Below are 16,590 nucleotides of genomic sequence, written 5' to 3'. Positions count from 1 at the left end.
GAGAGCCAGGAATAGGACAACTGCTCTGTCAGAGTGCCATTTTGTACATTAGAAAGCTTTAATGGCCTTGTTAATGCGATTTTTCTTTCATTTTATTCTTATTCAGGTATTGAGTCACCCAGAACAGGAGGAGTGAACTGAAGTGTGTTGAGCTAGGATAAAGTACAGGAGAAAAGACATAAAACAAGAACTAGTTTTGTAGTTCTATTTACTAACTTACACTCTGCTGCGTGTCTCTTGTCTCCTCCACAAGTGTCTCTGCCCTTCTTTGCCACCTGCCTTCCTGTTCTGTGTTACACAGTAAGACGTTGCCATTTAGATAGGACAGTGCAGATGATAGGGGTGCACTGTGTCATTGTCCTACATTGTACTGTGGTAACCTGCTTTGTTTGAGTTCTAGCTATGCTAGAGGCGGAAAACTTTGCTGCTGTCTTTGCTTGGGTAATGATAGTGGTCCTCTTTATTAGACTTCAGAGTCACAGCAGGGAAACTTATTAACATTTCTAGCTTTATAAAGATCTAGCTTTTCTTCCTCAAAGGCTTATGAATGGCAGTGTTAAATGCCGTGCTCCCTTGGAGCTCTGGTTTCACGAGGATGGACTCACCACATTTCCCAAGTTGTCTTTCAGTGGTTAACATCAGCCCAAGAGTCTTGGCACATAATTGCTTGTTATGACACCACATACCATTTACAGTCTGTGAACTTCCTTGCAGGGCCATCCTGTTTGGCACCAGTGAGCCCTTGAGTGTCTGTGGAGATAGCTGGCAGTGTCAGCTTTGAACGTGGCGGCGCGGCAGGGCTGCCCGTTTAGCTGAGGGCCTGACTACAGCAGTTCCTTGATCTGTTTCCAGTACACGTACAGTTAGGTGTTACTCAGAGGAGCCAGATTATGGATGACTGAATTGCTGATCGAGACAAGACAGCGGCATTTGGGAGGGGGATTTAAAGTGGAAGAGAAGGTTTAAAAGTAACAAAGCCAGAAGCTATTTGGGAGGAAGGGTAAGCGTCCGGCAACATGTTCCTATCTTTATGAGGCTCCTTTGCAGAGCTCAAACACAGCGGCAAGGTTGGCCCTGGGCATGTCCTTTAATGTTCATGCACCAGTGGCTCCTCCAGCCCTTTGGAGCTCTGAGATGGCTTTTGTTTCACTAAAGATTATTTTTAGGAGTATAATTATCTAAAATGTTGTGAACTCTGCAGCTAAGTCACACAAATGCTTGACAAATGTTGCTTGAGGTGGTGACCACCCAGGTGTTGTTAGCACTGTGCCTGTAGGTATTTCCTGTGCTGCTGCTGGGTTAGACCTGATTGTGTGTAAACTGTCCCTAGCTCTCCTTTGGGATGTGATTCACAGCCCTGATAAATTGGGGTTTAGTGATCTGAGACTTTTGATTTTTGAACAACATCCTCATTTATTTTGTCTTCTGATTCTTTTGATTGGATCAAATATAAAACGGATTTGAGCAAAGAAAGCCAAAATGGAACCTAGAAATGCTCAGAAAAAGTTGGTATTTTAAGAAAAGCATCTATAAATTCAAGAGTACAGTCAGGTAGCCTTTAGTCATTGAAAATGATATATAATGTGTGGATATCCTTCCATATGGAATGTACCTTTGGAGCTTTGAGGTTAACTTTTTTCAGTTTGCCAGACAAACTGGGTCTAGTTACTTAAGAACTGAGACATGAACATGTAGAAGAATTAATGTGTTTAAAAACAGTTTGGGGCATGCTTACTCTGTGATTCAGGAGTTGTGTGGAAGCGGAGATCTTTATTAGTCAGCCAGGGTATAAAGGCTTTTCTCTAGTGAGATAATATCACTGTGAACACCTGGTACTTTCCTATTAGCTAAATTAATGACTGTCTGGAAAACTGTGCTTATGGGAATCCTGTCTCAAATCTTCTTGCTAAATACAAGGTCTTAAATACTTCGTCAGGCTTACTTTCTTTGTGTATTGAATTTGTTTCTTCATGTAGCTTCTTTAAGTCCAATCATTCAACATGAGCTGAGTATTTCTTTTTAAATAAAGGCATCTTTAGATGAGTTCTTTAATGAGGCAAACAACGCTCAGTTATCTGTCTTACTTTATTTTTTAAACAATGCTCTAGAGAACATTTTAAAACAGTCTCTAAAGAATGCTTTACCTGATACATACCTATGTTTCATTTTTAAAAATACACATTCCTTAGTCATGATAGCCAGCAAATTAAACGAGTCATTGAAATCATGTGTCATTGTGGAAGCCATGCTTATATAAGTACACTTCTTCCTTTTTGCAGAGATTTGCTAACATGGCTGAAACAGTAATTATCTAAGTATATTTCAAAACCTGCTTCTTTTACACTAAGTGCATTTAATGAGTAAACGGAGTACTGTTTCTACTAATTTCAATGTGTTTAGGATTTAATGTGTTTAGAGGACAGACTGGGAAATGTTTAAACAAGTCAAAGTGTCATGTTAAACTTTACAAGCTCATACAAGAGGGCACAAGTGAGTTTGAAAAACTGTATGAAAAAGGCTGTGGGAGTCAGCTTTCTGTCACTGTGACAAGATGTCTGAGGTAATCAACTGGAAGGAGGAGAAGTTTGTTTCAGTTCTTGACTTTATTCCATGATGGTTTATCCCTGTACTTCTGCATCTATGGTGAGTCAGAAAAATCATTCATCTATAGCCAGGATATGAAAGAGATGGGAAAGGGTTGGTCCTACCTCGGGAAGAGCTGGATTCTTAAAATCTTCAAGGCTGCTCCCAATGATCTCTGTCTTCCCATTAGGCTCCACCTTAAAGATTCCACTATGTCACAGACTGTATTAGTCAGGGTTCTCTAGAGTCACAGAACTTATGGATAGTCTCTGTATAGTAAAGGAATTTATTGATGACTTACAGTCTGCAGTCCAATTCCCAACAGTGGTTCAGTAGGAGCTGTGAATGGATGTCCAAGGATCTAGCAGTTGCTTAGTCCCACATGGCAAGCAGCAAAAGAGCGAGAACCAGATTCCCTTCTTCCAATGTCCTTATATGGTCTCCAGCAGAAGGTGTAGCCCAGATTAAAGTGTGTGCCACCACACCTTTAATCCCAGATGACCTTGAACTCAGAGATCTCCCCGTCTTAATCTTCTGGAATCAATAGCCACCATGTCTCAAGATCTCTGTACCAAGATCCAGATCAGAAACTTCTATCTCCCAGCCTCCAGATTAGGGTCACTAGTGAGCCTTCCAATTCTGGATTGTAGTTCATTCCAAATATAGTCAAGTTGACAACCAGGAATAACCACTACACAGACCCACCATAGGGTGGATAACAGAGCCTTTATTTACCTCATGGGATTATGTGAAACACTTATTCAAACTAATGCAAGGGCTTATGTAATTTCTATGCTTATAGTCTCTTCTCAATTTTGTCCAATTAGGGTAAATAGGAGGGCAGTCTTGTTGAGCTGAGACACTGACTGGGCAGCTGTCTGTCTATCGGGAGAATGGTTTGGGAATATTAAAAGGCAGCCTGATAGCTTTTGGTATCTGGACAAGGTAGCAGAGAACCATATGTCTTTTCACAACTCTTCTAGTAAGAGGCCTCCTTGACCTAGAGCTGAGCACATCCCACTCTGCTAGTGGCTGGGTTTCCTTTCTTTACTTGCAGCTGGATGTGACTGTGTGCTTGAGTACTGGCTCGTGGGAATGTGATGGCCAGTGATATGTGTGCTTTCTGCATCCCTGTTTTAGAGAGAAGATGCTTGCTATCCTCTCCTACTTTGTGCTTTCTTGTCATTTAGAAGATGATGCAAGCCTAGAGTAGCTATCTTGGTTGTATGTAGAAAGAAGCTGTATGCTAGGGAAGCCCAAGGCTTATGGATAAGCTTCCATCCCTTATCTAGGGTACTGGAATGAGGGGAACTTATGTTCTGCTATCGGGGGGCTCTTCATTTTAGCAGTTTAACCTGCATTTACTTGTGCATTGCAGGTCATTCTGACATTTTTATATGAAGCACTAGAAGTGGAAACAGATTCCCCTGCTAGTGGGATGCAAATTTAAAAGTGACTGATAAGAGACAGGAAAAAATTACTAATTTGTAACATGAGAGATCAATTGCACTTTTATTTAGAGGTAGCCAAACTTGGCAGTGTCATCCATGTCACTGGCTTTGGTTGCATAAAGGAAGAGTGGAAGAGCCAGGGAATCATGGACTCTTCTTCTGTGCTTTTAGAGAACCCTTGAGACCAGGCAACATGTGTCAGGAGAGTTCAGCAAGGCTCTGAGAGGACATTGTGTGAAGCTGTGAAATTGAAGCCTGTGTTGTCTTAGAGACCTTAGGATGTTAAGAGATGCCAGCCTGGGATATCTGCCATGAAGAGCTGCAGACTGGGCTGTGGCAAGCTGTGGTTGATTGAGAATGACCAGCATAGGCTCTTGTGTTTGAATACTTGGTCCACAGCAGGTACAGTTGTTTGAGAATGATTAGGAAGTGTGTGGCCTTGTGCAGGAGGTCATGTCACGAGGAATGGGCTTTGGGTCTCAAAAGATTGACACCATTCTCAGTTAGCTCTCTGCTTCCTGCTTATAGATCCAGTTGTGCACTCTCAGCTGCTCCTGCTGCCATGCTTTTGCTTTGCCATCTTTACCCTCTGAATCTGTAAGCTCAATTAAATGCTTTCTTTTATAAGTTGTCTGGATCATGGTATTTCATCACAGCAATAGAAAAGTAACTAAGACACAGCCTAGGAGAGAGTATATACGTTGGAGCGACAGAGTCATCTAAGCCTTTTGACACTAGTCATAGAGCTACAAGATTTGGAAATTGTCCTGTTGGGTTTCAGCCTTGCGTTGGTCTGGTATTCCTCACTGTGGCCATGTCCCTCCCTTTTGGGATGGTAAAATGTGTTCTGTGCAAGTATGTTAGAAGGATGACATTTGCTTTTTGATTTTACAGGGGTCATGATTAAGAGAATACCTTGAGTCTCAGAAGAGCCCTTGGACTTTGGACCTTTGAACTTGGTTGAGACTGTGAAAGACTCTGAGGGCTTTTGAAGTTGAACTAAACATATTTTGTACTTAGGCCATGAGTGTGTGCTGGTGATTTGAATGAGAAATATCTCCTGTAGGCCCAGGTGGATAGACACTTGGTTCTTAGTTAGTGGACTTGTTTGGGGAGATTTAGGAGGCATGACCTTGCTGAAGGAGTACCTGGAGGTAGGCCTTTAGAGTTTTTTAAGTTCACCCTCATAGTTGTCTCTCTTTGCTTGGTGCTTGTGGTTGAAATATGAGTCTTGGCTTCCTGCTCTGTTGCTGTGCTTGCCCCACTTGCTGACTCCACCTTTGACTCTTCCTCTCTAGAACCATAAGCCAAATAGATGCTTCCTTCTCTGAGTTACTTTTGGTCATGGTGTTTTATGATAGCAACAGACAAGTAACTAATACAGTAATATTTTGCATATAATAGCTAGAAAGTGAAATGTTTGAGTTTTAACATACTTTCTAACCATAACACTTTCTGATTATGCTATAGATGGAGTATTTTACTTTGTATAGTATTGAGAACTAATGATAGTGTGAGATTGACATGATCTTTCTGTAACTATAGAGTGACATGCCTGGACGGGGCTGGAGAGAGCTCGGTAGGTCAAGTGCTTGTGTGTAAGTGGAAGGCACTGATTTGGGTCCTCAGCACCCACATACAATACAGGGTTGAGTGTGGTAACCCACCTGCAAGCCTGCAACAGAGACAGGGCATCCCACAGTAAGCTGGCTAGTGGCTAGCTAGACAAGCGAGAATTGGTGAGCTCTAGGTTCACCAAGAAATATATAAGTTGGAAAGCATGGAAGAACATACCCGATGCCAACCTCACACCTACACCTACACACACACACACACACACACACACACACACACAAGCATGTGCTTCCATAAACTATAAAATACACACATGCACACACACACATACACACCCCGCCTCTTGCTGGCTGTAGCATTGAATAAACTAGCTGGAGCAATGCTAAAGAGCTTGCCCTGGTGTAGTGTTGACAGAGAGTTAGCAGGCAGACCAACTCAGCTGCCTCCCAGGTCCAGAACCAGGGCTTTGAATTGGCCCACCCTAACATCTACCCCGTCTGTGATCTGCTGGAGTTCATGAAGGGGCTGGTCCTACAAATCCAAAGCTTCATGATCTCCATGACACAGGGCAGCAACAATATATCCAAGAGTGCCCATGAGGATCCAGGATTGATGTAGCAGAAGCCAGAGGTCTTGAACCAGACCAATGATGTACTGTAATGAAAATTTTCAAGTAAAGATGTGTGGGCAAAAGGGTATAGTGTGGGGCATACTGTGACACACTATAGCTTCCATGCAAGATTTGTTTTATTCTACTTTTCCTTTCTTTTTTTTGGGGGGGGGAGTTTGTAACAGTGGGGGATAGGATAATGAATGGAATTGGGGTGCATGATGTGAAATTCACAAAGAATCAATAAAAAGTTAGGGACGAGAGAGATGTGTGGTAGATCTGAAGGCATCAAAAGGAAACTTAGAAACTGGCGTCTCATACTTCATGTAAACAAAGCATTTTGTTGTATCATTAACATTTAAGCATTTCAGTGTGTTGTTTTGGAATATGTAGTCAATATTTGGTAGAGTGGTTGATATATAAAAAGAAATATTTTTTCTCTTTTATCATGAAGCATTTAATGATGGCAGTGGGGGAAAATACTGTATTTGCAACAGTTGACAAAAAAGCAAAAATACTTTGAAGTAATTTTAGTAACAAAATCAGCAAATCTGTCTGACAAGAGTTGGTGGTTCAGTAGAGTGGGGATTCGCTGTTCATCTAGAGTAAAGACAAGTCTTGAGACACGAAACGCTGGCTTCCAGATAGGTTTATGGTTACTAGGGTTTTGTTTGTTTGTTTGTTTGTTTGTTTTTGTTGTTGTTGTTGTTGTTGTTGTTTTTCGAGATAGGGTTTCTCTGTGTAGCCCTGGCTGTCCTGGAACTCGCTCTGTAGGCCAGGCTGGCCTTGAACTCAGAAATCCGCCTGCCTCTTCCTCCCAAGTGCCGGGAGGTTACTAGTTTTTAAAAGTGTATTCGTGTTTTGCCTACATGTATATCTGTGTGCTTTATTTGTGACTGGTGTCTGCAGAGGTCAGAAGAGAGCATCAGATCCTCTGGAATGGGTGTTACAGATGGTTTTGAATCATCATGTTGGTGCTGAGACTCAAACCTGGGTCTCCTGGAAGAGTGTTTTTAGTCAGTGAGCCATCTCTCTAGCCCCAAGTGAAACAATCTTAAAGAGACTTCATCTATGACTCAGGGGTTGGAAAGACATTAGCCAAGGATGTAAATCCAGAATATGTTTGTTTGGGGTTTTTGTTCGTTTGTTTATTTAAAGGGTTGTTTGAGATTATATTGAAACCAGTTTCTGAGGCAAAATGTATTCCAAAGTCACAGATTTGGAATTTGGTTACCATTTATATTTAATTTATTTAATTTATTACTTGTGGGTATAGTGTGTGTGGTGTGTAGTGTGTGTGGTATGTGTATTCATGGCTCATGCATGGAGGTCAGAGAATAACTTTGTGAATTTGGTTTTCTCCTTCCCCCTTTATTGAATTCTTAGGATCAAACTTGGTTGGCCATGATTGGCAAGTGCTTTCACCTGCTTAGCTAGCTGCTGGTCCAAAGAGTTATATTTATAATTCACAAAAAGATTTTCAAAACTTCACAAGCCAAACTACTCAACAGAGAAAATTGGAGAGAACACAGTCCAGTGGGCAATTTGCAGAGCAAATTCCATTGGCCAACACTACTGGGGAATAACACCCCACACTTAGCCGAGTGGCACTGACTGAAGTGCCTGGTGTGCGTCACAGTTTTAAGAGTTTCTTGCTCTAGGACAGCTTCTCCCCACACTTTGTTCTCACAGTCCATCCATTACAGGGCAGGTAACTCCGATGGATTCTCTGATCAGGGCCTTGGGAGACTAGTAGGTCAGATGTGTCCAGCCTGTGGGGTGAGAGCTATGAATGCAGCCCAACACAAAACCCTAAAGTTACATAAAACATTATGAGCCCGTTTAGTGATCTTTTTTGTAGCTATATTGTTTGATTCCTTGGATGTGATGATTGTCATGATACAACAGCATCATTTTGCAATGTTAAAAGGTTGAACATGCTTACCAGCCAAATATGCCCATCTCTCTTTAAAACTGGGTGTCGTTTGCTATAGTTTTTCTCCAGGCTCATATCATTATTGACAAAATTCACGTCCCAGGAGCTGTAAAACCGTGGCCCCACTTTCTTGCCTGCTCTTAAATCTTCAGATTGTAGAGGTCCCAAAAGTACCCGCCACACAGCCTTTTCACATGCCACCTCACCAAGGGGCTATACCAGTTAGGATACCCTGGAATGTGAGCGTGGCAGTGACTGCCCTGTCATCTTTGCCATACTGTGCTGGACAGAATCACCTGACAGGATCTATCCCACATAGGAAGTAGTGCCCCTCTTTGGGGGTCATCTTGGAAATCTTACCATGCTTACTTAAATCCACTAAACTGGGACGAAATGGGAAAATCGTTGCTAACTTTATTGCCAGGCAGGACGGGAAGTATGTGTTGGTAGGTATGCTGGTAATTTATATCGGCTTGATACAAGCTAGAGTCATTTGAGAAGTGGGTACCTCAGTTAACACAAAGGCCCCACCAGATTGACCGGCATCCATGTCAGGTGGCACATAATTGTCTTTATTGGCACCTCTAGCCTCCTGCACTCATGTACAAATGGCCACATACACATAGAAGCACATGTGTATGCTTATGTACACATACTTTAAAATAATAAGGATAAACCTTAGGAAAAAGATTAAGTCAGAAGCTGCTATTGAAATGTCCTAAGTGTGGCAGTGTTGTGACAGGAGGGAAAGGTCTAAAAGGTTGAAACAGATGCATAGCTCTTACAAAAGCTGGAGACGCCTCCTTTAAGAAAGTGCCTTCTATGCAATGGTAAGGATAAATAACTCTGATTTTGCTTTCTACATTCAGAATTCCAATTTTGGCAAATCTTCTGCACTGGTGGTTTTATGAACTTGAATGGCACATTTAATTTTCAGAACTGTGTTTTCTTCTAGTGTCTTTTTCAGAAGAGGAAAAATATCAGCTACGAAAATTGGTGAATAAGTCTTACCTGCTGGACAAGACAGCTCACCGTCAAGTGTACTACAGCTTAGTTGACATCCTTCTGGCCTATTGCTATGAAGTACGTGTCACTGAAGGAGAGCACAACGTAAGTCCATGTGTGCCAGTGTAGCTACTGTGTTAGCTAAAGGTAGCTCTAGCTCACCTGTTGAGCACAGAGCCTGTTTTGATAGCTGACTTGGGATCTGTCCTGCAGAAGTACCCATGGCGGTCATGGTAAATGGTAGTGGGGAGTCATTCTAGAGCAGAATGCTAACCTGTGGTCTTGCCTCTTCTTTCTGGGCAGCAGGGAAGTGTGTGAAATAAAGCCAAGGGTGGAAAACAGCCAGTTCCAACACTCACTGGGTTCCCTCAAAGTGTTCAGTCACCACATGCAGAGAAAAGCCTTTGCAGAAAGAATCTTAGCTTATAGAAGGTATACTCAGGAAGACGTGGAATTGCTACTCTTCCTAAAACTGGAATCTTTGTTTGTTTGTTATTTAAAAGGTTCACCTTAGGTTGAGACAAGAAGCCACCTAAGAATTTCATGAATTCATTGTTTTTAATAGCTGAGTAGTACTCCATTGTATAAATGTACCACATTTTCAGTATCCATTCCTCTGTTGAGGGACATCTGTGTTCTTTCCAGCTTCTGACTTATTATAAATAAGGCTTCTATGAACATATCGGAGTATGTGTNCTTGTTACATGTTGGAGCACCTTCTGGGTATATGCCCAGGAGTGGTATAGCTGGGTCCTCAGGTAATACTATGTCCAACTTTCTGAGAAACTGTCACACTGATTTCCAAAGTGGTGGTACCAGCTTGAATCCCACCAACAATGGAGGAGTGTTCCTCTTTTTTCACAGCCTTGCCAGTATCTGCTGTCACCTGAGGTTTTTTTTTAGTTTTACTTTTTATTTTATTTTATTTTATTTTATTTCGTTTTTTTCAAGACAGGGTTTCTCTGTGTAGTCCTGGCTGTCCTGGAACTCACTCTGTAGACCAGGCTGGCCTCGAACTCTGAAATCCACCTGCCTCTGCCTCCCGAGTGCTGGGATTAAAGGCGTACGCCACCACGCCTGGCTCTGAGTTTTTGATCTTATTCATTCTGACTGGTGTGAGGTGTAATCTCAGGGTTGTTTTGATTTGCATTTCCCTGATAACAAAGGATTTTGAACATTTCTTTAGGTGCTTCTCAACTATTCAATATTCCTCAGTTGAAAATTCTTTGTTTAGCTCTGTTCCCCATTATTTAATAGGGTTATTTGGTTCTCTGGAGTCTAATTTCTTGAGTTCTTTGTATATTATCAGATATAGGGTTGGTAAAGATCTTTTCCCAATCTGTTGGTTGCCTTTTTGTCCTGATGACAATGTCCTTTGCCTTACAGAAGCTTTACAATTTTTGAGGTCCCATTTGTTGATTCTTGATCTTAGAGCATAAGCCATTGGTGTTCTGTTCAGGAAATATTCCCCTCTGCCCATGTGTTCAAGGCACTTCTCCTCTATAAATTTCAGTGTATCTGATCTTATGTGAGGTCCTTGATCCACTTGGACTTGAGCTTTGTACAAGGAGATAAGTAGGAGTCGATTTGCATTTTTCTACATGCTGACCACCATTTGTTAAAAATGCTGTCTTTTTTTTCCACTGGATGGTTTTAGTTCCTTTGTCAAAGATCAAGTGACCATATGTGTGTGGGTTCATTTCTGGGTCTTCAAGTCTATTCCATTGATCTTCCTGTCTGTCACTGTACCAATACCATGCAGTTTTTATCACGATTGCTCTGTAGTACAGCTTGAGGTCATGGATGCTGATTCCACCAGAGGTTCTTTTATTGTTGAGAATAGTTTTCACTATCCTGGGTTTTTTGTTATACCAAAGGAATTTGCAAATTGCTCTTTTTAACTCTATGAAGATTTGATTTGGAATTTTGATAGGGATTGCATTGAATCTATAGATTGCTTTGGACAAGATAGCCACTTTTTTTTTCTATATTAATCCTGTTAATCCATGATCATGAAAGATCTTTCCATCTTCTGAGATCTTCTTCAATTTCTTTCTTCAGAAACTTGAAGTTCTTGTCATACAGATCTTTCACTTGTTTGGTTAGAGTCACACCAAAGTATGTAGTATTATTTGTGACTATTGTGAAGGGTATCATTTCCGTAATTTCTTTCTCAGCCTGTTTATCCTTTGAGTAGAGGAAGGCTACTGATTTATTTGAGTTGATTTTATATCTAGCCACTTTGCTGAAGTTGTTTATAGCTTTAGGAGTTCTCTGGTGGTATATGTGGTTTTGTCTGTGTGTATGTATGTGCACCATGTTTGTGCCTGGAGAGGCCCGAAGAGAGTATCAAAGCCCCTGGACCTGCAGTTATGGATGGTTGTGAGCTGGGAACCCAGGTCCTGTACAAGAGCAACTAGTATTCTTCTCTCCGGCTCCACATGCTAAAGCTTGATGAGTAAAAGTGTTATACTTGATAAAATGTACTGACTAGTTCTTCAGAGCATGAAATCTTGCAACTTTTCAAACCCCTGGACTACTGTTACTCTCAAGTGCAGACTCTTTTTTTGTTGTTGTTGTTTGTTTGTTTGTTTGTTTTGGTTTTTTCGAGACAGGGTTTCTCTGTGTAGCCCTGGCTGTCCTGGAACTCACTTTGTAGACCAGGCTGGCCTCGAACTCAGAAATCCGCCTGCCTCTGCCTCCCAAGTGCTGGGATTAAAGGCATGTGCCACCATGCCCGGCAAGTGCAGACTCTGAAAGGCAATTTCTCAGCAAGGTTTCTCAGGTACCCGGGCAGCAGCTCAGCAGCTGGTGACTTAGCAGAGAAAGAAATAGCAGACATTTGGCTTCAGTTTTGTTTGAATGGTCCTGCTTATTTGTTTGAATATTCTGTTTCTCTCATCAGTGAAGTGTTTAATTTCATACAATTCCAAGCAAAGTGAGGAAAGGCATCTGTTAGTCTCTGCATCAGTACATTTATTTCTATATTCATAGATACATTGTTTTCCTGTCAGTCAATATAACTCTTGTACTAGTTTCAGTGGGTATATTTATTTTGTTTCCAAATGAATTCTGAAAGTGACACTCCTTTCTCCAAAACAAAGGTTGAATCTGCGTGGACCATCAGGAAGCTGAGTCCGACACTCTGCTGGTTTGAGGTATGATTTCTACTTAAAGTAGTTCAGAAAGTTATTTTTCTGTTCTTCTTTGTTTTTAAGTAGTTTTTTGTTGTTTAAATTTTTTTCCTACTGTTTTTAAGTTGGGAACTTTATTATACTTTTTAAATAATACACTTGCTGGAGATAGTGAAACCAGGTAAGCATTTTACAAATTTTCGAATTGTGGGGGCAAAATACTGTATGGAGGAGCACTGAGGATGCTGGGATGTTTGGGAAAACGTGGGTGGAGCTGCAGCTGTGCTAATGAGCTGAGGCTCAGGGTTCAAAGTGGAAAACCGGCCTAGATGATAATGCTGGTTTATAGCTGTTATTTATTTTGTTCCTCAGGTAAGTCATTAATAAAGTGAGTATTGATGAATTTACAGTTAAAGAAACTTAGATCATGCACCTTAAATAAATTGTCTTGCATCCTTTCATTTTATGGTTAGAGCTATTAACTTTTTTTTTTTTTATTTTGGAAAAAACAACAAAATTTTATTGTCATTATTATCATTATTTTGCAGGGCTCTTATCATGTCATGTATGTGAACAATTTTGTGGAATCGGTTCTTGCCTTTCACCTTAATAAGTGTCAGGGATTGAACTCAGGTTTACATCATTAGTTCCAAGTACCTTAATTCATGGAGCCATGCCACAGCTCCTGCTGACCATCTGCAGTGGAGTGATAATTGGTTTTGTATCTATTTTCCTAAAGAATAGTATCTGAAGTTTCTGAGTTCGGGACAGGTTGTTCAACATCAAAGTTCAGCTCAGATGATGCATACTTTAAGTTGTAAAGTAGTGACTGCGTCATTCATTACTTCCTTCTGTGAGGAGGTAAGGTTCAGTCCAGCCCTGAGACAGGTACTATAGGAGACTCTTACTCTCCCAAGATTAAGAGTGGACCAGCAGCCTTGTCAGCCGCCTCAGCTAGGAGCTGCTTATAAAGCCAGGAAGCCTGTTCTCACCCTCGCTCATCAGATCCAAATCCGAGTCCATAGACTAAATGCCTGTCCCCGTTACGACTCTAAAGTGATCCTGCTACACGTGGGGGTTTTCATTCACATTTATGATTTGTGGATGCAGTGTGAAGAATTCTAAAGTGTGATAAAGTGAGGTGTACAAGAGTCGGGCTTGTGTCGTGATCTAGGTTTACAGGGTTTAATCGTGGCTGTTCTTTTTCATTGTGTGCTTTTGTTGTGTCATGTACTTTATGGAAATGACTTACCGAGGTGACTTTTCACAGACATGGACAGGCGTTCATGAAATCCTGGTGTCCTTTGGAAGGAGAGTTTTGTGCTATCCACTTTATCGTCATTTCAAGCTGGTGCTGAAAGCCTACAGAGACACTATAAAGATACTGCAGCTAGGTAAGGTCGGCTTATAGGTCTGGGCATTCGAAGTTGTAAATTTTTAGTAAGTGAAGATGTAATCATGAGTTTTGTTTTTTCTATATATAAATAATGAAAGTAATCAGATCCCCCACCCCTCAGGATATAAAGGGCATACTGACCTTTTCTAAGAAAGGGAGAATAAAGGGAGAAGTGCACAGCATCCAGAGCCCTTCACACTGAAGATAGATTACATTGCTCATTACATTTTTTTTTGGAATCCTGTAACTTTCTAGGCACTGAGGTCATGTGGATCCAGTAATGAGGATAGAAAATTCTCTTCTCCAGTGAGGTTACAGCTTTGTCAGAGATAACTAAACTGACAGTTCCACTACAGAGCCACAGGTAGTCTACCTGAGAAACACGGTGATTGTTTAGGAGAGAGCTTGTTACCAAGACTTGGGAAAGCCAGGACCTTCCAAGGAAAAGCCTCACTACTCTCAAGACTCTTGACTGCTGCTAAGTTTAGCATGAAAAGTCAATACCTTCTGACTGTAAGAATATGGAAAATTCCAGGCTTCAAAGCAAATTCCAAATTGCCCATAACAACATGTTTAAAATAGAGTAATTCCCAAGGTAGCATCATCCCTTTGTGTGGATTAGTCTGGCCTTTGGTTTTTGCCCCACTTATGTGTGTGGTGGAAGGTTTCCTTTCCTTTGCCCTTATAGAGGTTTATTGAGGAGCTAGTTTTCATTCTTCAGCAAAAGAAGGGATGTCCATTTCCTATATCCTTAAGAAGTCCAGGACTGGTGAGATGGCTCCGCGGTTAGGAGCACTGACTGCTCTTCCGAAGGTCATGAGTTCAAATTGCAGCAACAACATGGTGGCTCACAACCATCTGTAATGAGAAACAAAAAACATGTGGGCTGGATTGAGCGGGGCCTGGAGGGAGGGGGGGGGCAGAGGGAGCAGGAGAAGGGAAGGGGGGGTGGAGGGGGAGGGAGGGAGAGAGAGAAGTCCATCTCCCATATCCTTAAGAAGAAGAACTCACCCTCTTATACATGATAAGGGAATTCATCCCCCATGTCCAGGAGACCTCACTGGGGTTAGGGACAGTCACCGCTCTAGTATTTTGTTCCAAGGGACACCTGGCTTTTGTCTTCAGTGTGACCTATATTCTTGCTGTGAAGGATATGTGCTTGAAGTAGATCATAATTGTGAAAATGAATCATAGTTAACTGAAAGATGCCTTTTCATTCACCTGATAGGTTGAGACTAGCAGGGTTTTACTTTGAAGGAGTGTTGTTTAAGGTAAATGAATGAATGCCATTGACAAATCTATCTCGTTTAACTGAGGGAAACAAGCTGCCTTATTTATTTATTTATTTATTTATTTATTTATTTATTTATTTATTTATTGGATATGTTATTTTTTTTTCTTGCTTTCCATCCAAGGTAATTCTCTAAAATCTAAAATCTCTAAAATTACCTTGAAAAATCAATCTACTCTAAATGAATGATTGTCGAGCTGGAACACAATTACTTGCTCTCTGTAGTCTTGCAGGATTTTGTAAGCATTGTTTATAGATTTAAGCTCGGAGACTCTAATGTTGTGGCTTCCAGGGGAAACCAGCAAAGCTGTAGCAAGCTTTCCCATGTGTGTTCCCACGTACATCCACTCTCGCTTTCACTCCTATGAACTATGTCTTGTTACTTTTTATTCTGGGAAGTAATCTGGCGCTCTGGATTTTTATTTGAAAAGTAATCAGTTCTGTGATTGCATAACCCAAAATAAATTTGATTGCCTTGACTTACAGTCTAATCAATTATTCAAACAGTTTTAGTAGGTTAGAGCTGAAATTAAGACTTAACTTTTCATCGTTATCACTCACAAGAAATAGTCTTATCAGCTGTATTTTGTTAGCAACAGGAAACTTGAAATAACACAGCAGAGCCTCTGTTGAAATGAATGTGATCCAACTAAGCCACAGCACTGGGTTCTGTGACTGGTGTAGGTTGTACTTAGTGTGGAAGGAAGCACAACACTGGATTGTCCTGAACTTGTGCTATTGGATGTGAGGATGACAAGCTCTGAATGAAGGTTGTGACCTGTGTTTGCACAGGTGGATGGAACAGAAATGCCATTGTTATCACTGAGGAATCTCATTTGTTTGGATACTCCATAAAATATGTAGAAATAGCACCAACTTGGCATATGGTGCTTCCAACAATGAATTTGTATCTACTTAGGATTCAGAACACAGCCCTAGCAGTCACACTTGTGTAGTAAAGGTCAGGTAGTGCTTGCATAGTAGAAAGTGATGAGTGACTCTTCCCCAAAGAGACTCTGATCTCAAATGGATGCATTTCCAGAGCCAACATGGGGATGCTTCAGGAGCCACAGTGATGACTTCATGATAACTGGCTAAGTGGGATTTTTCAAAGACCCGTGAATTTGCTTTATCTGACTTCACAGCAGCCTTTACAAGGATGCTTTACTGGCCTGGAGTATCTTTGGGTTTCTTGGATCCTTCCCTCCTCCCATCTTACAGAAGGCTGCTTATCTTGTTGTACATTAACCCAAACTTGCTCAGGGTGGGAAGCCTGACCCCGCTCTGATAAGTGCTATTTAAGTGTTTAACAAAGGACCTAGCCCTTTGTTGTTCTCCCCTTTTTGGTCCTTTTCAGGGAACACAACTCCTCCACTTGTATTCTCTGTTACTGACTCCTCAGCAAAATCTCTGCCTCTTCCTTATTGGATTTTTTTTTTAATTTATTTTATTTATCTATTATATGTAAGTACACTGTAGCTGTCTTCAGACACTCCAGAAGAGGGAGTCAGATCTTGATACAGATGGTTATGAGCCACCATGTGGTTGCTGGGATTTGAACTCCGGACCTTTGGAAGAACAGTGCTCTTCCAAAGAGAAGTGCACTTAC

At 41.2% G+C, this 16,590-nt stretch overlaps 1 protein-coding gene across 1 annotated transcript in view; it reads left to right on the top strand.

Moving 5' to 3' along the window:
- Positions 1-16,590, top strand: part of Shq1 (SHQ1, H/ACA ribonucleoprotein assembly factor) — a 99,727-nt gene that overhangs the window by 24,765 nt on the left and 58,372 nt on the right. The window contains exons 7-9 of the mRNA XM_021190983.2: positions 9,111-9,265; positions 12,265-12,318; positions 13,565-13,688. Coding sequence (XP_021046642.1) covers positions 9,111-9,265; positions 12,265-12,318; positions 13,565-13,688 — 333 coding nt within the window. The remainder of the gene's footprint in view (positions 1-9,110; positions 9,266-12,264; positions 12,319-13,564; positions 13,689-16,590) is intronic.

The sequence above is a fragment of the Mus pahari genome, chromosome 2 (genome assembly GCF_900095145.1).
Source record: "Mus pahari chromosome 2, PAHARI_EIJ_v1.1, whole genome shotgun sequence".
In the NCBI taxonomy this organism is placed as follows: Eukaryota; Metazoa; Chordata; class Mammalia; order Rodentia; family Muridae; genus Mus; species Mus pahari.
Note: the sequence above shows the minus strand (reverse complement) of the source record. Positions and strands in the feature narration are given on the sequence as shown.